Source organism: Trachurus trachurus, assembly GCF_905171665.1.
Source record: "Trachurus trachurus genome assembly, chromosome: 5".
Classification (NCBI taxonomy): Eukaryota; Metazoa; Chordata; class Actinopteri; order Carangiformes; family Carangidae; genus Trachurus; species Trachurus trachurus.
Genome location: NC_139896.1, coordinates 30,925,415 through 30,947,005, shown reverse-complemented (window position 1 = coordinate 30,947,005; position 21,591 = coordinate 30,925,415). Strand labels below are relative to the sequence as shown.

General features: G+C 42.5%; 1 protein-coding gene across 1 annotated transcript in view; it reads left to right on the top strand.

The window, feature by feature from the left end:
* The window catches only part of megf6b (multiple EGF-like-domains 6b), a gene marked incomplete at its 5' end in the record, with an annotated part of 73,754 nt that overhangs the window by 30,634 nt on the left and 21,529 nt on the right, over positions 1 to 21,591 (top strand). The window contains 2 exons of the mRNA XM_083971155.1: positions 11,407 to 11,529; positions 19,295 to 19,417. Coding sequence (XP_083827281.1) covers positions 11,407 to 11,529; positions 19,295 to 19,417 — 246 coding nt within the window. The remainder of the gene's footprint in view (positions 1 to 11,406; positions 11,530 to 19,294; positions 19,418 to 21,591) is intronic.

Genomic DNA, 21,591 nt, shown 5'->3' with positions numbered 1-21,591 from the left:
GGCCGCGGGACTCTCCCCATTGTAAAAATAAATCCCTGAACTCTGAGTCCCATTCAATGGTTTTTACTTGGGATCAAGAAAAACATTTGAGAAACCTCCATGCTGAGCTTGCTGAGCACTTAAGTGAAGAAGTGCCCCAAAATGAAAGACACATGCATGCAGTTTCTTTGCTTCAGCATTAATGTAATACATGATCCCATTGTGATGATTAGCCAGTGTGGCTGATAGGTTTATCGGACCCTCTTTGGCTCAGGAGCAGTGAAAGGAGGCAGACTTTTTTGGTGTTGTGACAAAGTACATGTTCCAGGAGGTGGAATAGATCCAAACATGCCCAAGGAGAATGTGAAATTTACATCAGCGTGCCTTTAGCCTGACAGGTAAAGTACCATGGTCTTGACCATTTGATACGCTTTGATAAAAGAATTAGATTTACAGAGTAGCTGTGACCAGTGCAAGTCGACTTTCACCTTTGGCAGCGTCATCATCATAAAGGTTTCCCGGAACATCACACCTTACATTTTCCCCCCTGTACATTAGCGACTGGGAAACGTTGGCCGGTTCGAAACACTTAAGCATTCGGCCATAATTCACCGGATAACCTTTTTACTGTGGTCAGCTAGTCAGAGTTAAATGCGAGCATGAAGAGCTGTAAAGCCATGAGATTGTAAAAAGCTGTGAGATGGCCAGCTGCAGCAGTTTGTCACTCATGATCGGTATGTCCATCCTTCACCGAGAGAGGTCAAAACGTGTTTGGCATCAGGGCACGGGGTTATATAAGCCTTGTATAACGATTACCACATTTGCTTTATCTGCTCAAAATCTGGTTATTAGGGTGGTAGAGAAAAAGTTGTAAAAGTCAAATGGCTGATAATGGCATAGTAAATGTCGAGAGAGATCACAAACTGTCTAAAGCATCCTCAAGAATTCCCTTTTCCTCTCTGATGGCTTTAACAGGCTACAGTAAAAATTGCTGTGAACAGGTTGACGTCTGTTTTTTTACTTTTACTTGGAGAGAATTACGACGTCTTAGGTTCTAACCTTAAAAACACAAACAGAGAGTGAAATATTTGTAACGAGAGCTCTTTTTGGAGCGGCGAACAAGGTCAGGTGGTGACATAATCTTGCTATTCATTCAACTTTTGATGTGTTTACCCCCCCACCCCTCTTTTTTTCTTTTAACAACACAATTTCTCCCATCAGCCATAAATTGGAGTTTAAATGGACCATTCACGGAGTCACTGACGTGTTTTCTGTTTCTTGCCATTTGAAGGTTTAATCCCATTCTTTGGGTATTGTTAGTAGCCAGCATAGCGTGACTTCCAGAGCAGCTGAAATGAAGGAAGCCATGGAGATGTAGGCACTGCTGGGAAAACTGGAAGCTCTCGGCAAATATTTTCTCAAACATACTCGGAGGTTTTGTCCTTGGACTTCTTTTGATTCTTTGTTTCAATACTTCTTTCTTTATATCTGTAGATTTCTCTCACCCCTCTTCGCCCCACACTCTCCTCTTTCAAACTGAACAGTGAGGATCTGTCTGTGGAAAGTTGTCTCTTTTAGGGCTGCAACGAATGATTCATTCCCACTTTAATTAACACGTTGATTGTTTTTTTTTGTTTTTTTGTTTTTTTGAATAATTGATTTATCATGAGTTAGCAATAATAATGGGGAAAATTCTCTGCAATGCTCTTCAATATTTATTGGATTTCTAAAATTAGATTCCTGTGGAAGAACAGTCCCAAACTCAACAATGCTGAGAAGTCACAAATCTTCACAAGAAATGTGAGACTTCTAATTCAAAGGCTGATGTATTTTTGTACAATTGAGCCCAGGCATTGTTTTTTTTTTGTTTTTCATGCACATGTGATGCACAGCCCTGCAGCCACTTTCACACCATTCAACCAAAGGCAGGGAAGGAGAAGACAGCTATGTGCTTGTAAAACACAGAAGCAAACAATGGATTTAATTACCACATTCATCATGTTTTGTCAGGCTTCAATGATACACAACAATACGTTTAGATGAAGAACTGACGGAACTTTGTTGACAAGAAAACCCATCCTTGATTAACGACGTCAAAATATTTCTCACACAGACGATGAAGAGAAGGCTGAACTAATAGAAGGAAAAAAAAACAAGCAATGACGTTGCGAATAGTTATATTGTTATGCAGCAGCTGTTTAATAACCCTTGAAGTGTGAATCACTGCCCCCCCCCCCCCCCCCCCTGTTTCGGAAAATGATCCTGAAATATTAAGAACTCTTTAGGCTTCACCACGGGGCACAGAGAGCAGCCCTGTGTCTGTGGAGTCAGGAAAGGCATCTCTAATGAGAGGGAGTGTGTTAGAGTCAGAGGGGTGGGGTACATCCTTGCCCACCTACCTGCCACTGCATCCTGCGCAGCGCCCTAATCTCCTGTAATTGTGCCGACTCCGGGCTCCCACCCCATCTCATTAGGCTCTTTACGGCATTCCTGATGAAAGGTCGCTCCTGGTCACGCTGGGGGGGCGAGGGCATCAAGTTTGTTCAAATTGGCACTGACAAGAGTTTGCAAAATACAATTAGAGGAATAATCAGCACGGACTGATCCTCTGGTGTGCCAGTGGTACACTGATCCTCCTTATCTCTGCTACCTGTTCACTGCACCCTCCGTATCTCCTTCTAATTCTACTGGATCTGCCTTGTCTGCCTTTGTTCCTCCTTATCAGCTCCTCGTGTATTCCACTGAGCCAAACACTTCACTTCTAATCTGCTTTCCCTCTATCTGCTCTGTTGTGTATTATCTCCATATGGAAACCACTTAGCCTTGGGGAACGTTCAGCGGAGGGTTTTTTTTTCTTCGGTGCACAGCCAGCGTCTTACTGATGCCTTGCGAGGTGTGAAAAGCAGATGCTAATCGAAACAAAATGTAATGAGACAGGTTCAGCCGACTTTCACATGTCATGGTTGTTTAAATAAAAAAAAAACATACCGTGGCTTGAATCTGTGTTTTATCCGGTCTTGATCTCTGTGCTTCACTGGCACAGCCACATTAAACTTGTATTTCAACAGAAGACTGCTCTGCTCTTTGAGGGAGTAGAGCAGTGAGAATACTGTTTTTAAAATCTTAGAAATTAACCCAATCATATTATTAACATATGAATATTAAATCTTAGTTAAATCAACAAGAACAAAAATGCTAGCATAAAAACAGAAAGGAAGATGCAGCAGTGTATCAGCAAAGTAATGGTGTTAAATGTTAGGTGATAATAAATTAGACTTCAGAAAAAAAATTGTTAGATATATTTTTTCTCTTTTAAAATATTGAATCATTTGACTTCTTCTGGCCTTTTAAGATATTCAGTGAAACTCAAATGAAGTCTGATAAGTACTTGCAGCTCTGTAGAAATAAGTAACTTTTGATGACAGATTGCCTGTTGACTTTGTAAAGGTTTGGAACCAACGATCCTAATGCTGGTTAATGATCTCAATGCTACCTCTGTGTGGACGGTGCTGATTTTGATTATTAAACATTATAGTCAAGTTATTAAAAGTCACACTGCTGCACCATAGTAAAATATTCCCCTGCTGTGGCACGGCCCATTGCCCCTGAACTACACACACCTGGGGGTTATGTATTTGACTGCTGTTCCCTTCATCTTTAAACAACTGTGAAACCATGTAGTGTCACATTTGAGCATGAAGCAATAATAAAAAGCCTCAGTGTTTATTCCCCTTGTACACCTTGAGCATGACAGTCTGTCATGTATCTGCCACCTTTTGCCCCGTAGGTAAACGGCTCTGGGCAACTTTCCCTCCGCTAAGGCCCTCGCGCATACCACTGCTGCATATCTCACCCATGTGACCAAGAGGGAGACAGGCTGGAAACCACAACAAGTAATTTTTGGATTCCTGCTGACTTCCATGTGTTGTCCCAGGCGCTCAGAAGTCCTGGGTCAAAGTTGGAAAAGACGCGTCCCAACAGGTAGCGCACAGATAGAGCACACGCAAAGGGTGAGAGGGCAGTCCCCCGAGCTCCTGGAGGCATTCGTTCCTCCTGTTCGTCCGTGTAGATCATAAAACGTTATTCTGGATACATGCACAGGTTCATGACATGCAGCTGGCCTACTTTTTCTCTGAGCTGCGCCCTGTAACTTTTACTGACAGAGAAAATGAGCGGCAGTAGACGGGGACCTTTGGCTACCCACGGGCTTCAGAAGGGGACAAGACTTATGGCTCTGTCAGACCCCTTCTATCATATGATCATATGGCAAAACAGTCAAAACAGCGCTGTAAAAGAACTCTGGGATTGTCTTCACCCGGCATACAACACTCAGGTTTCCAGTCTGAGGTCTGTGATTGCTGGCACAGCCGTGTGACCGTTCCTGACGTGATTTGAGCTGGCTGCGTCTGGGAATGAAGGAGTTATGGTAGCCAGTCAGCTGAGGAGATGAAGAGAGAGAAAATTAAAGCTTACAGGAATGAGAGGCAGCTGGCTCTTATGGACGGGGGTACGCCATAACGTATAAACATACACCAGTACCTGCGCAGCTCGCTCGCTCAGTCTCCACACACTTACCTCGCGGTGCGGTGAAATGGATCATCAAAACAAGGATTAGAGGCGTTTAGGACTCAGTGGAGCAGAATGTTCACTAAACAAACTCACACACAGGATTTTTTCGTGTCTTTGAGGCCGTGCGTAATTCCCCTGTGGTCAAACATGCACAAATAATAAAACTTAATGCCCAGTGGTCAGGGTAATAACCTGGGCGAGACTACAGTGTCGCCTGATTGATAGTTTTTTTTTCTACCCAGGAGTCTGACGGCCCCTCGGCAGTTCTCTCAGCACAGCAGTCTGCCGCTCGTCTGTGGTTTGTTGTCAACACTTGCCGAGTTGAGTAACAATAAAATACAACGTTAAAAAAAGGCAGATCGAAGATAACTTGTACTTTTGATATAAGATGTGTACAACAGCAGAAAAAGCTGAGATGTATTAATACATTTAGACCTGTATCTGTGATTCTTTTTTAAAAATTTTAAGACGGGGGTTGCAACTAATAATTCTTTTAAAGGTCCAGTGTGTAATAATTGGCAAGGTTTATTGGCAAAATCTGAATATACTGCCCATGATTTGAAAATAGGACATGATGATAAATATCCCAAATACTTGGGGATTGAAAATCCAGCCATCCAGAGAGCATGGTTCGTTAGTTTTGCGTGCATAAATAAGGAAGAAGGCAGAAGGAAAGAAGAAGGGGAAGGAAACAGCTGACGTATCGTAAAATGGTTTAGATCTTCACCTCATCGCTCCATGCTCCTGAAATATTCCCAGTCGTCCCAGTTGTGATAAACAAGTTTTTTTTGTCATCGGAGGCCACCGTCACTAGATATCACAGTTTTACCCCCATATTACACACTGGACCTTTAAGTTTTGCTTGATCACTTTCTACTTAAATTCCCATAATAATAAATCCAAACAACCCCAAACCCGCAAATATCCATCTCACAAACTAAAAACACATTAACTGAGAAACCATCAAAAGAAGGCATTAATGATCGTTATTATGAATATAATTGCAATAGTTTTTTTCTTTTTTTAACTTAAGCACAGTTTGAGTTTATTATAAACTTCACCACTCAGATGTGTGGTCGCTGCTTAATTGTAAGTGTCTTTTAGAAAACAGGAAATGCAGCCTTTAATAGGCTTCAGTCCACAATTAAGAGACCGATTGTTAATGACTAAATGGAAAACGTTGGAGGTTTGTGAATTGAGGTGCAGAGCGTCTTTAACATCGGTGGATGCACACATCACAGACGTCTGTGTGCGGTTTCTCCTTTGTCATTAAAGGCGACATTTCTGAACTTCTCTGGTTCCAGGAACGCCACACCACGTCCAAATGACAGCAGCACTTGACAACAGCTCAGCTGCCACACTGGCCACAATTACAGGGCTTCTGGAGGAAAGTCGTACCCAGAGCTGGCACCATGAAGGCCTCAAATTGGACTAGTGGGGGGAAACTATTGGATGCTTAATCCATCTCGCATAGTTTTCTGGTGTAACTCAGCGCGGTGAACCAGAGTGAAACATGTTTTACAAGAAAGGGCACTTTGACAAGTCAAGTGTGGTGTTCTTTGCCTTTGAGTCGTCATATTGCGGCAGCTGTGTTTTAGTTGCATGATGAATGAGAGCAAAGCCGAATCAAACAGTGTCAGCTTCATAAATATCCAGCCGCACATCTGGCCTGTTATTGATGTAACAGGAGCCGAGCAGCAGGGGGCGATGTTGAACTTGAGTTGATGCCTTCAGGAAGAGAAGGAAAGAAAAAGAACATCCCCTCACGCAGGTTTCAGTTTTGTGTCATATGACCTATTAAATAGTTTTCTCCAGCAGTTTTAAATATATTCAGCAACATCTGAAAATCTGAACAATCAATTCTGTCAGTTTGAATCACCGGAAAACAAAAGAAAACCTTTGCCTCCTGGAGAAAAGGTGCACATTATTGCAAAAAAAAGGAAAAAGAAAATACCTGGAGATGTTGTGCACTTGATGTGATGATTTCACCTGGCATGAGAGCGAGCAGACGTCTTTGTTTGCCTGTAAATGTTGCACAGCACAGAAAGAAGCAGCACTGCTATGAAACTGGAGATCTGAAGTGCGTATACGCCATGTGGACACAATGACCTATGCTTGGATAAAACACTCTGAATGCCTCTTTGGGATTCACATGATATCTGACTCTAGGAGCTACATATCCATGTGAAATCCACAGGGAGTTATGGAGTCTATAAAATAACTTTTTTATAACAACTCTTGTGAGCATGGGTGAACATATTTCACCAGCTTATCTGTTTCAGTAGACTCTCAGGCAGAGAGACTTGAGGATTGAGGATGAGTTTCATGTGCGAGAGCCGTTGGTTCCAGATCACAGATGCTTGGTTAGTTTTTTCAGACGAGATAATGTTGAGCTCCGTTCACCAGCCCCCAAACGTGCAAGACAAGTCCTCTCCTAAGTCGTTGTCTGAATGAAACCTCTGACTCAAACATGTCTCATGGCGCCTCCAGCCAATCCCCATCTTCATAGCACCTGGTAAATGAAAGCAGCTGTGAGGACCGTGGGGAATGCGACCAGGAATGAACACTACCAAAGCACATTATTACACCAGGAGGCTTTTAGATCAGGGCACTAAGAGGAAACAGGTTAGTGTTATCCTCAGAAACCCCCCCGCCCCACCATCACCACCACCACCCTCCCCTCCCCTCCCCTCCTCCTTCTCTCCTCCTCGGTCCTCGATGAATGCCGCAATTTTCCGGCCCATGACCCCCCTGAGATAACATCAGAGGTCTGGTGGTTTTCGTTGGCCCGGTCCTAGCCCCTCGCAGTCTGCCGAGACATTAGCCCCGTCCTCTCGGGAGCAGTGGCGGTCGTCCTTATCGCAGGAAGTCACACAATACGGCAGAGGAATGTAAACCCAGAGCTTCGCTGCAGCTGAACTCGCAGAAACGCACAAGTTTCAGTGATTTTTTTTCCCCTCTATTTTTCATTCTTCACCTGATTGCTTTGGAACAGTGTCCACTATAGGACGCACATTTTTTTTAAACCCATTTTACAGATGCTTTTGTTTTATAAATCAGCTTAGGAGGAGACATAACAGCGCTGAGAAATCTTGCTCTCCCTCATAACAATGTAGCTGAGATCTTGTTGTCTTCACAGAACAATGCACAGAAACTCCACCTTCATTCATGGGCTGCAAGATTTAGCAGAAACATTCCCAGCATCTCACCCAAAGAAAATAGTTGAGCTGATGTAAGTCAGATCCCAACGATCCCAGAGGTCCATGAGAAACTTGGTGAGAGTGTGATGGCCTGAGCAGCGTTCACAGCAATTAGGGGATATGGTATTTGTTGTGTGAAATTAGGCATCTGCTCTTTCACCCCCTCGAGGCTACTGTTTCATCTCATGAAAATACATATTTTTTTAAGCAGAGGTGGTCTTGGCTTCCAGCGGCGTGGCCCACCTCTGCCATAAAACACAGCATGAAACGCTGCATATACTGCAGTAAAACGCAAACCACGAACTGCAGCTTCCAAGATGGTATAAAGATGAATCACTTCTCCTCTGGCAGTCGACAACAATTAGTCAGATCGCTGATTAGTTGACGGACAGAAAGTTCATCTTCGGTGATTTAAATGAAAAACAAATGGTTGTTTTTTTTTGACATTTTTCAGGGGTGAATGACAATTATTTGCTCTTTTTGCCAGACTTCCAAATGTCAGTATGTGATGTGTTCATCCGTTTTACATCATTACAGTGGAATATCTCCTGCTATTGCGCTGTTTGTTGGCCAAGTTAATTAAGATGTCACATTCGGTTCTGGGGTTTCTTGATCGGCATGTTTCGCCGTGTCGTAAGATTTTATTAACTGAAGATCAAAGGAATAGTTTGTCTTCTTGGGAAACACGACCTCTGCTTTGTAGTAGGGTAGTAAAAAAATTCACTTCCCAGCACCTCTGAGGCTTTATTTACCTTTGGACAGAGGCAGGCTAAAGGAGAATTGATTGGTTACATTAATTGGAGTGAAAATTGCTGTTATCTAAATGCTCAGCGTCTTTATCAAAGTAGAATTTGGATAGGAAGCAGGACTGTTGTGTTGGAGACTGGGATTGTTGATAACACAGTGTGAAATGTGTCACTGATAACATTTCAAAAGGGAGTGCTCTGAACTCAGCACAGTGTGAACTCTTCAGGGCTGGTCGGGGGCCTGTGGTTTGTTTACCACTTACCAAGAGGAGTCCTGGTGCAGATATATATCTGACTGTCCACCACATGGTCAAACGGTCCCGTGCTGTTCTCCCTGCATGAGTTTGACCCTGATCCTCGGCCTCTGACACTGACCTCGGGCAGAAACTGAGCTGCAGACAAACTACTTTGTTTCAGGCATCTGATCTCTTTTTTTTCTTTTTCTTTTTTTTTTACAAAAACGTGCACACCAGCGCTCTCCACTGCTCCCCAGAGGCACAGGTCAGGGAGAGTGATGTCCACAAGAAGAAGCCGATCTCAAAACACTCCTTGTTTCAGCTCTTGTTTCTCACCTGTGGACGTGTCTGATCACTCTGCTGGAGGCTGAGGGCCGGTGACAGATTGCTGGAGCGAGCAGGGTGACGTATGGTGAACTAATCTCAGCGGTGCCCCCTGCAGTCAGGTGAGGGTGTAGCCTCCGCTCCAACCCCCTAGACTCACTCATGTCCTCAGAGGTCACTGAGTTTAACTAAATGAGTTTTCTGGCAGGGAATGTTTCTGTTATGAAAAAAAAAAATCTTCCATCAGTATAAACAGAAATGAAGCATAGAGATATAGTGATTAGAATAAAGTTCAGCCACATATTCTCAGTAATTACGTTTATCTCTTTTTGACAGAGTTTTGGAACTAGCTGTTGATTCCCAATGTGGACTTCATTGCAGAAATTATCAGTCAATACTATTTCAGACACGAATACAGTACAAACATCCTCAAAACTACACGACAAAGGTTCACTTCTTTCCACTCAAGACTTTCTTCTGCCCTCTAAACAGGATTTTGGATTTAACTAAACTGAATTCCTGACGGGCAAATAAAAAGAAATTTCACAATGCCAAGTCCATCATTAAAAAAAAAAAGAAAAAAATCATTGCAGCTTTATCGATCCAATGTAGACATTCAGTTTCCACTTCTGCGTTTCATATTCTCGTCCTGACCCGTAGCAGTTCAACATTCCTGCGTGCTTATTGGGCAGAAAGACTTGGAGAGTGATGAGCGTGACACTGACCCCGGGCAGACCCCTCCTCAAGCTGCCACACAGGTGTGTGGCCTTAGGGCGGGGAGGCAGACGTCTTCAAACACACACACACACGTCACTGTTGGATCCCTCAGGGTTTTTTACTCCTGCCCTTGACTTCAGGTCGCACCCTGCTCACTGACCATCACTCGCCTTCTTGAGTCTGAATGTTTCTGTGTAATTTTCAAACATGCTCTTGTTCTGCTGCTTATTTAGCAAATTAAATGAAGTGAGCTAACAGGCAAGCACTCTCTCTCACCCCGGGACCCAGACGCATTAAATTAAGCCCTGGTGACGCAGTGCCCAAATAAAAACCAGCGAGCATCCCAAATTAGATTTTTTAGCTGCAGCCTATCTCGTCCCGCTCAGAAGGACCGGTGTAATAAATTGATTGGAATGATGTTTCATAGAATAATAAAATGTATTCTTGATGTTTAAAGTAACATTGCATTACATGTTGTATGCAGCTCAGGATTTACGACAGTTTTTTAACACTTGGCAGAGGAGACAGTGCAGTGTTTTTGGTGTGAACATTTCCAGATGTTGTAAACTGAGAGGGAAATGGTTTAATTGGCTGGTTAAACACTGGCATCGCAGCATACCCAATTTCGCTAGAAGGGGGAAAATGTTCAATAAAAGCAATTTTCTGTGCGTCCGTACTCTTCCCCCTGTACAGTAACTCTCCTCTTTTATAGACATGGAGAAAGTTAACAGGCTGATTAGGGCCAAGTGAATGCTCCCTTCCTAATTTTCTCTGTGGCTTTCAGCTTTCAGTCCAGGAGTCCTCCTACTGGCATGGCAAATAAAAACAGCGCGGTGTCATCAAGTTTCGAACCACCACCGTGAACATAATCCCTCCTGACAAACTCCCCCACATGAGTGAAATTCAGCGTTAACACAGGCAATGTGCGTCTACGTCCTGGAGCTGCAGTGTAAAGACTGAGCGACACATTACTCCTTTCATTCCTAATTTGAACATCTCCTCATTACGCAGAATCTCTTCAGCTCCACTGATGGTATACGCTGTCAGCACCTGTATCTGACCCAAGTCATTATGTGTAGTCAGGGAACTGAGAGGAAAGATTTTATCTGGTTCAGCCGATGACAGCTTTGGCAGCGTATGAGGCAGATGGAAATGAAATGGACACTGTGACTTCTTGTGGAAGTGTTTTGCAGGTCCTGCTGAAGAATGTTAGTCTCAGAAAATTTACAAGTTGGAGGCGCCGAAGACAACATGAATATTTTCTTTTGTCCCACTCAATTCATCATCAAACCGATGTATTTTTATTCTCTCTTGGACGCATTGTGTATTTTCCTTGTTGGTACTGAGGAGACGGGTTTAGGGATGGAAACAGCACACACAGTTTCCCACAGTAATTCTCGCAAATTTCCAGGCACTTGATAATTTTCCGCAATTTCAAAAGCTGGAGACGGATTTGTTCGTGGAGGTCATTTATTCATGAAAGTGAAGGTGCATTTTTTTCATCACTGTTGCTCAGAAACTGAGGCCACCCTGAGCAGTTTAAACCTGTTTGACTGCTCTTTGTTCCGAATCTCTGTTTTTGTCGGCGCCCGATTTCAACATTAGATTAACACCGTCCTTGTCTCTCCCCATCAGATGTGAACGAGTGTGAGGAGACCAACGGAGGCTGCGAGGCTCTGTGCTGCAACACCATCGGAAGCTTCTACTGCAGGTGTCCGCCTGGACTCAAACTGAGTGAAGATGGGAAAACATGTCAAGGTGAGTACACACTGCTGTTTGGCTGTCGAGCTGTTTATGAATTTAAAGGGACACTTCATAAATGTATCATGTCTCCTATGGCTCTGGAGGAGAATCACAGAATCTGCATTATATCAATTATCTGCATGTTACAAACTGGGGTTTTTAAAACATGCATGATTTTTTGATTTTTATACAAACCATTTGCAGTACAGGTTAGTTTCCTTCAAAGTGCTTTACAGATGATTCAAATGTACAGCAAAACAATAAGAGTGATGTCTGCAAAAAGTGGTGAAAATGTAATTATAAAAGCCCTGATAAAAAGATTGTAAAATAATCACTTAATAAACATATAGGATACAAGTAGAACAAATAGATAAAAGGCTACTATAATGTACAGTAAATATAAATATGATTGACAAGAATAAGTAGAACATGTTAAAATACAAATACAGGAAAGTGAAATAAATAGTGGTTGTAAATCAAAAGCCCACGTTTTAAGTTTGTGTTTAAAGGTATCAGCTCATCCAGCTGTTCTCAGATCCTCAGACTGCTCCACTGGCTGAAAAGTTGAAGTCCTGCACTGTGGAACAAACAGACCTGTGCCAAAGGCCCTGATTCATAGATTAGAAACCCATTAGATAAGTCGGCCGGGGCAAGACCATGAAGTGCTTTATAGTCGGCCTGAAGAATTCTAAAAGTCGGAAACTGACTGGCAGCCAGTGTGACGACTTTCAAATAGGTGTAATGTGTTCTCTCCGTCTGCTCTTAGTCAGCACTCAGAGATCCCAAACACTTGCAACTGGCATACGTTTTCTCGGGCAGACCAGATTTGAGAGAAACACAAAAGTCTCGGCTGCTGGATATAAACACATTAGAGAGATTTGTCTCACTCTGTGAGAGAGAGAGTGGCTGTGCTGAAACGTATTTTTAGATTTTATTGAGCTGATTTGGAATCAAAGACTGTGTTTGGTGGTATTTCCAAACTGATTTGAAAAGCTGTATCTAATCAATGAAGGATGTTATGATACAACATTAGATATAAGTCAGTTATATAAATAAGATTCTGCTCATCCTACTGTAATTTTTCTGCTTCTGTTTTGCCATCAAATCTACATCATTGATAATGTTACATGAAAAATCATCTTGTCATCCCCAAGATATGGCTGCTCTATTGAAATATTACTTGGAAAATATCCCATGTTATAATTTGTTTTGCAAGCTCGACTGAATTGGTGGAATTAAATTTGACCTCTACATCTACTGCTCTTCACATCATTAACATTCACAAGGCTGACAGGATGCTCTTGATCTCCCATCCTGCCTTTATTTGTTCAGATTTATGTTGGCAATCATGGAGATTTGTGTTCATTTGTGACTCAGTGGGTGGAAACATTAGATCCTGCTCCTGGTGAACATCAAAACCAGATCATTTAAACTCAAATGAACCACAGTAGCACAACTTTTTTAACTTGGACACCAAAGATGATATAATCGTCTTGGCCTCAGACTATCTGTGGAAGAAAGTTCAGCTACCAAGAGATCTATCAAGATCTCCATCAGCCTTCCTAGCCACAGCTAAACCAAAACGGAGATTCTTCCTAAACATTTTCCCATGAGCTTCCTTTTTGCTCCTTCATAGTATGATGGTTCTGATTAGGGAATATTTGCGAGTGGTTGGTTTAATCAGAGTAATGATTCCTCTGAGAAGCGGCCAAGCCTGGGAGGAGGAGAGATGCTGGAGCGCTCGGCAGCAGCGCGGCTGTCTGCTGGAGGAACCAGCGAGAGCTCTGATCCAGCTCATGGTTATTAGGAGAGTCGATGGGAACGTTGTCACAGCTGGCTTTCATAGCCAACTGCCCCCTGCCACTGGTGTATATTTGGGGGAAAACAGCAACCCGCAGCATTAGTGTGCTAATTATCTGTAAATGGCAGGAGTATTAACGGAGGTAAAAAGTCTGAGTGCACAGCGTCTACAGAGAATGATCAGCTTTCCGCAGCTGCAGCCGCAGCTCAAAGCCCATATTAGTCCGGATGAGAGGCAGCATCCATTCAGTTAGCTGTTACAAATAAACTATTCAGGGGAGCTGGACTGCACACAACCACATTAATACTTTGGGGGATTCCTGTCCTTGGCAACGTGCAATATCTTTATTCAATGAAAGACATCTGCTGCGGGACGTTAATGTGCCGATACTGCTGGCATCCACAAGGAACAAATACAATTGAATACATATTTTGTTCAGTGCAAGAAATAAAGAATAATATCAAAATACAAAACCAAATTTACAATTTAATCCCTTGTGGTGAGTTCTTTTGCGTTTTTAAGCATCTGGTTAAATTCCATTTTTATTTGTGCCTTTATGTTCTGGTATGAATAAGCTGCATTGATACAAATGGCACTGATGGGTGTAGAGGAGGCCAACTTCAGCTGCTGTCCTGCTGCGTGCCTCATAGCAGTGACAACATTTTAGCCGTCACACTAAATGAACTTCACAGCTCAGATCAACAGGACCGTGAAGGTGGCAGTAACGGTCCGCCGGTTCTCACCACCTGTCGTAATGCTGAGACACTCTTTCCAAAATCAACAGGTATTATATGATCTTGTTAGCCAAGAGAGCAGGACACTTCCTGTAAACCTTTTTTTTTGTTTCACAGTTGCTAGGTTCATTCCTGGATTTTTTCTGGTATTTTTAATATATTTTTTTTAAACTCTGAGTTGTTTTCCAGTTCTGGCTCGGAGCCTATCCTGTCTGTTTTCCATGCTTTAGGAGAGCTGCTGTTTTCTCCTCACCTGGCTGGCACCATTGTCCTCGTAACTCTGATGTCTGCAGAAATATGCGTTTTTATGTGCGATGTGCGCGGAGCTGTGAATATCTTGGCATGTGGCGTCACAGAAAGGATCCATATCAGTTTCTGCTGGTCTGGCTGAGCTCGGCTACACCTCAGATGGTTGTGGCCTGATGTAATGACACTGCACACGGATGTTAGAGAAGCTCTAATGTTGCACTGTGAGGAGACAGAGTCGTGAGAAGCGCGGCCCGGATTGGCGGCCCGTTGCCGACGTCTCTGCGGGCCGTTTGTGTTCAGATGAGGGAAGTGATCATGACCATGAACATGCTTTGCACCTCGAAGCTGTCGTGGTTCAGCTGCTGTGTTTGGATGTATGTGTTGGCAGCAGATGAAAGGGCACAGTGCTTAGCTCTTGAATAGACCATTTCACTGCAAGGCTCATTCCTTTCTCAGATGTTTGGTTTAAAAATACTGAATTTGACTTCTGGCACTTATCAAATTTGGCGTTCCTTTCGGTGGCAGGTTTTTTTTTTCTGCTTCTTCTTTTTTTATACATGTCAATATCAAAAGAAAAATACAGACAGCACATCCTTTAGTCTGTTCACGTCCTTTGTAGTGAAAACACCTGAATGATGTGCTGTCATAAATCCCCACTTTCTATCTCATCATTTTCTTTGAAGAGGCCGTGAAATACAATGGCACAGTAGCAATATGTGGTGAATCACTGAAACACTGCTGGCTGGTAAAAATGCAGAATCAGTTATTTGTAGTGCACGCAGATGTTACCGTCAGTGTGAGAGAGAGTTTGAGCTCAGGGTGAGAGGAGAGTGTGGGGACAAGGGGTGGGGGAGAGAAAGAGGGAGGGAGAGGAGGATCTTTAATGTGATGGACATTTAGCTTTGGTAGATGGGAGGGTGAAAGAGAGAGAGAGAGAGAGAGAGAGGGGGAGAGAGAGATGGAAGGAGGGAGAGAAACAGAAAAATCCAGAGGCAGAGAGAATAAGAGCCATTACCATGTTACTTCAGAGCAGGAGTCTTTACTGGAGAGCTGGTCATTAATTTCAATGGGTCATAGTTAATACTCTTAATGAGACACTGAGGTTTGTTTTTTCAGCACTTTAAAAAAAAAAAAAAGTTAAAATTCCTTCTTGGAATATTTTGGAGAGAGTTTTCTTCTCCAGCCATGGCTCTGTCATCCTGGTGGTGGATCTTCCTCTTGGTGTCAGTTGAGGTGATGGCACGTCTGACATCTGCTGCAAACTATCCGCACAGTTACTACAGAAGGATTTGCTATAGGCCACACTGTTACCATGGATACCACGGCTACAACACAGCCTACCTTGCGGCAGGTAAGCAACGATTTTGCAGCCGAAATGCAGATGCAGCCTCGCCATAGAGTTGGAAAATGATTTTGTTTTTTATTACAAACTGATTTCACTTTTTCAAATGAGAAGAAAAGCTAATCAAATATATTTTATTTCTTTTCAAAAATAAGAGTTATTTTCTCCAAGGTTTATAAATATATCTTTGTGTGCATGTGCGTACATGGTGGTACAGGACTTGGAGTAATCAGAGTATGTGCCGAGCGGTGGCTCAGACAGACTGGTTAATCGGTCCCGCTGATAATGAGTCTCCTGTATGTGCTGTCTGGCACCATCCAGATAACTTAGTCCCTGATCAGAGCAGGGGAGGATCACTTTTATCAACAGAGATTAGAGCACATGAAAACATTACCTATGAATCCTGAGAGATGCTTTGTCACGCTAACACAAACATGGCCCGATACCAGACACACTTTGATAGATTATGTCAATATTATTATGAGTGAATATTTCTTTTCATGTTGGCCATGGCTGCAGCGCTCGGGGATAAATGCGCAATGATGAAACATGTTTTACATGTATTGCTACCATATTGCTGATAATCCTCCCCACGCTGCTTTACTTAGATGTCATTCTTGGAGATGAGTCAAGACATATCAGAATCATTTCTTTTCTGCTCAACAATGAACAAATGGTTTATCGGAAAGCAACCAAAACAGTTTTCCATGCGGATGACACCGTGCTGTAGGTGGCTGCGGGTAGAGAATTAATGCGCCTTCAGTGAAAGCCAACGGCTGCTGAGGCTTTGGCTCTGAGCTGCAGAGGGATCATGTTCTGGACGTGGAAACCACTGACTGTGCACTGCAGTTTGACGGAGGAACAGCAGCCGCTCCGCAACACTGGAGAGGTTTCATGACAAAAAAAAAACTCAAACCAAAGGACGACATTGCAGCAAGGATGGAAAAATGAAAGGAGTGCTCCTGCCAGCTTTCCTGGATGAAGTGAAGCTGAAGTTTGGCAGCAGAAAGACAAAGAAGAGGAAAGTTTAGAAATTCATATCTTGCCCCAAACAATGTACTGGATCAGTCAAAGGATATTTTTTTCTAATTCAGCTGTCTTGGGCAGGTTTCACTGCATCCATTAAACAAGTACATTCAAGTCCCTTTGTGCTCATAAACTACATTTTTGTCCTCATCCTCATCCTGTCCTTGTTTTTACTGTGAACAGTAGAATCAATGTTCCATTTATCATATTAACCGCTGAGATTTCACAATTTACAACGCAGCTTTTGCTCCACCATGTAGCATAACAACAGAGTTATGAGGTTTTGGGCCCAGTAAGGATCTAATTTATGCATAAATCACAGGCCACATACTGTTTGTGCGTGTGCTAGTGTGTGCAGTGGGAGCGTGGAGCCGGTGATGTGGTGCGTGTGGAGTGTAATGTGCATGATGGGGCTCAGATGCAGGTTGTCCTGCTGCCATGTTGCCTCCATCCCATGTGAGCACTATAGAGTCCAGGTTCTGGCCATGAAAAATATTATGTTTAAAACTGCTATAATAAAGAATTTTATATCAACATTGAGTCAGTTATTGCATGTAATGTAAATGCTGTTCCATGTAGTGACACACGCACACAGTATTTCATCCAACTCTGTAGTTTCCTTCAACCATAAAGTTTTTTTTTTAGCATCTCTCAACTCAAAGTTTGGTTTTTTTGGAACATAACATGAAATGTTTTTGTTGACTCAACTCTCTCATCAGCTTTGCAATCAGCTCAACAACCCTCTCTGATAAGTGCACTGTAGGCTGCCTGCCAGCACCAAGCAACTGAGACAAGCTTATGAACATTGTGCAAGACTGAGCAGCCAAGAGTTTAATTCAGGAGATGGTGGAGACCAAAACCAGAGCTAAAAAGGAGAAATTTCTCACTCATCAGGAGGAGAATATAAGGTTACTATCGTCCTGCAGGGGTTCACACAAAAACAAGAGCAATAAAATAATAGTAATAAAAAAATTGGTAACACTTTATAAGTACACACTATTGAGCATTAGTTAAACATGAATAATACTCAATTCTTCATTTATAACGCATAAATACTCATTCTCATTAGTATGTAGTTTATAAATACAGATAGTGCTTATCAATGATGAGTAAAACATGTTTAACTGTGTTTATTAACTACATATTAATGAGTATTCATGTGTTATAAATGATGAATTTAGTATTTAATGCTTAACTAATGCTTAATAGTGTGTACCTATTACAAAGTGTTACCAAAAAATCTAAAGCAAGAAATGGCAAAGCCAGATATGAACATGAGAAAATAAGTTAAACTGCAACAGGCAGCCAATAATTTTGCATTATTCAAATTTGTAGTCAATATAAACTTTCCATTTTCCCCGAACAACGTGTTTTTTGGTGTGTGGGAGGAAACTGGACTGTGAGGGGAGATACAAAGGCGACTGTATGTATATATTTATGTGCAAATTATTCTAAGTGCTGGCTGAACCACTGTCTATTTATTCTTTGGACAGAGCGGGTTTGCACTGTGATGAATGTTGAGAAATTATTCACAAGAGTTTGTTTATACTGAGCCGTTTAATGAATCCTTTCCAACACAGTGCCTAAAGACAAAATGTGTGGTCTGCGGTTAGATGGTCAGTCTCTCAAGACAAATAAATAAACTTTATATTCACCACGTTCCTCACAAAGCCAGCTCTTTTTCACAGGAAACCCTCTGAGTGGAGTGGAGTGGAGTGGAGGTGTTACTGAAAATAGCTGCCGAGAGTCACGACGATACCGAGCAACACATTTGTTAACCAAACGTTTAATTTGGCGCCGCCTGATCGTATTTTATGGTGTGTTGTTTTTACAGACCGCCACCGGCAGCCAGAAGCCATTCACACTCACCTATTTAACGTGTCACATCACTCTTTTCTGTCGACAGCGTTTCCAGTAACCCTCTCCAGATCATTTGAGTTGTGCCGACGCAGACAGGTGACCTGCCACCGGCTCGGAGGGGGAGGGAGGGGAGCGGTGGGATTTGATTTTGTGTCCTAATTCTGCTGCTGCTGACGATGATGGCAGCAGACGGGTTGTTAGCAGAAGACCAGACGATCAGCTGAGGGCTCACAGGGGGGTCTGCAGAGGAACCCAGAACACAATTTATTAGTCTCTGACCCCGAAAATAAGAAGTGTTTAGGAACACGGCCTGTTTCACACAGAGAGGCGCTCATGTTTCGCTCACCACCACTTTCCCAAATGAAGAGCCCCCTGCTTTCTATTTGTTTATAATCTCGCCGCTCGGCTGAGAGGAATGCGTATGTTTTGCGTCCTCTGATTTGAGTTTCCATATGTTTGCTGGACCCAGGGGACGTGGACATGAAGCAGAGGAATTTAAATTTGGTTTTAAATGTTCAGTAGTTGTTACCACATGGGGGATTTGTTTGTTTGAGCTGCAGTGGACTTGTAGAATACTTTCCCTTCTCATCCATCATCTTCTTTTTTCTTGGAGTACATCTTTATCCTAAAGCCTGCATTAAATGCCTCTCTCAGCTTGGCAGCTCATCTGGGCGACCAGTTTTCCTCATAATGAGAGGATTTAGGTAAATTACACTCATTTCTCTCCCCTGTCTCTCCTTCTGTCTGCCTCTGTCCTTCTCCCCGCAGATATTGATGAATGCCTGGTCCACAATGGAGGCTGCCAGCACAGATGCGTTAACACCAGAGGCTCCTACTACTGCGAATGCCACCCGGGCTCCCGCCTGCATGTGGACGGCCGCACCTGCCTCGGTGAGTTCACTGTCCAGCTTTGAAATAACACCGCTAACTGGTATCTTGAGATCATTTGTCAAGATGATTATGTGATTACAGCAACAATCACAGCCTTATATCTGTCAGATGGGCTGCAGGAGAAGCATACGATCATGTAACAACTACAACATGTTGATGAGGGTAATTTGAGGTCTCATCCTTCAGTTGAACCAATAAGGACCAGAGCCTGAAGACGCTGTAAAGTGATTTAATTTGTTCAATACTTACACAAACAATAAGCCACTGTTTTCGGGGAAAAGCCAAAAGGTTTTTTTATGACTGTAATTTTTTGATCATTATTTCACTGAAGTTGAGCCACATATGCTTTTTGACATGGGCACCTAATCATGTAAACCACAGTCATGATGTTGCAGTCAATGACCCCTTTGATTGTGGGTAAAAAGCCCTATTGTGAGATGGTTGAAACAACATTTCCTGTTAAAGCCACACTGACTGCAGCTTTTAATTCCCGTCACTATATATTGAAAGGACATTCGGTTTACGACCAAGGTTTGACAGAGCAAAGCAGGAAAATCTTCACACGAGATAATTTTAGGTTTTTTTTTTTTACTTTGGTGCGTTTGGCTGAAAAATGTCACAATTTTATCTTAATAAAAGCAGAAAAACACCGCAGAAAATCTTGGCCGTGCTAACCGACGAGCTGACTCAGCTCTCATTTGTAGATCGCACTTTGTAGTTTGGCAGCGTCTGCACCTGGAATACAGCTCCACGGCTTCGCTGTTAAAACTGTTAAGAGAAGCAACTGCTTTTCTTTGGACACATTTACTGGATTTAGACTGACATCCTCATTAGCTTTCTTTAATTTGCCCCGCAGAGGCACCAGTCCGTACATTATATAACCATTTAAACTGAAGAACAAGAATGTCTATAAATAGATATTGTACTGAAATGTATTCTGACTGTGACTCTGACTCTGAGGTCAAAACTCAAGTAACACCTGCATAGCGGAGCTTTATTATTAGACTAATTTCACCTTGTGGCCTCCATCCTGTTATGGCCAATCACCCTGATGACCCTGATGAAGGCCAGATGCTGATCTAGTAATTTCTCCTGTATATTGCAAGTGTTGCTTGAGTTTTTACTTCTTTAGACTTTTTCTTCATGCACCTTTGATCTAAGTGAAGACAGAAACCTCCCTATCGCTTCCACACTGAAATGGTCAGTGCGTGAGATACAGATTAGGATATCTAAATGAGAACAACTGACTGAAGACAAAAATTTTAACACTAAAGAAAAATGCTGAAACAAGTCGGAAAAAGGGTGAAATTTAAATCTGCACTTCAACAGATTGGATCCAATTGGATGACATTTGATTCTTCCAGAGTCTGATGAAGCCGATACAAAACATTGTTCGTTCTTCCATTTGCAGATAAATGAACATTCATTTTAAACCAGTCCAGATCAAATGTCCTGTTTAAATCTTTCGTCTCTTCGCTGGTCTCCACCTGACTGCATGATCCTGCTGTGCGGACGATTTAAGATCTGGAACTTTTGGTTCGACTTTTCTGTCAACTACTGTTTCCAAGATAAAGAATTAACTTTGTATCTCAGGCCAACAAACACATTAGAGTCGTATGAGCTGATGAAAGATGCTAGATCTGAGATTTCATGAGATTGTTTTAATTACGACAAAGATAAAATCGGGAAAGATGGTAAATAAATAGAACTTTTCCGTGTTTACATTACTTAAATATTTCCAGTAAAACAAAGTGACACTGTTTTTATGAGAGAGGGTGGAAATCCATAGTCTCTGCGAGTTCAGCCTTTCCATACAGTAAATTCTGCCTGTGTGTTATTAATATAAGCACTTGTTCTGTAAAACTGTGCCTTATGCCATCACCTCTGCAGTGTTTACTCAGTACCTGTACATTGTGTCTGCTGTGCCTGACACATTAAATCAGAGTTAACTCAGAGTCAGTAAAAGCAGAGAAAGCACATAATCCTGGCACTGTGGTCTGCAGTGCCCTGTCTGACATGCAGACTGGAACTCATTGTGTGTTTCTTGGCTTCATGTACCATGTATGCAAAGTATCTTCATTTTCTTATAGAGCAGATAGCGTAGTAGCTGTGACTCAACTGTCCCCGAGAGAGAGGCTCTTGTGTGACAGCGGCTGCATGAAGACATGACTGAT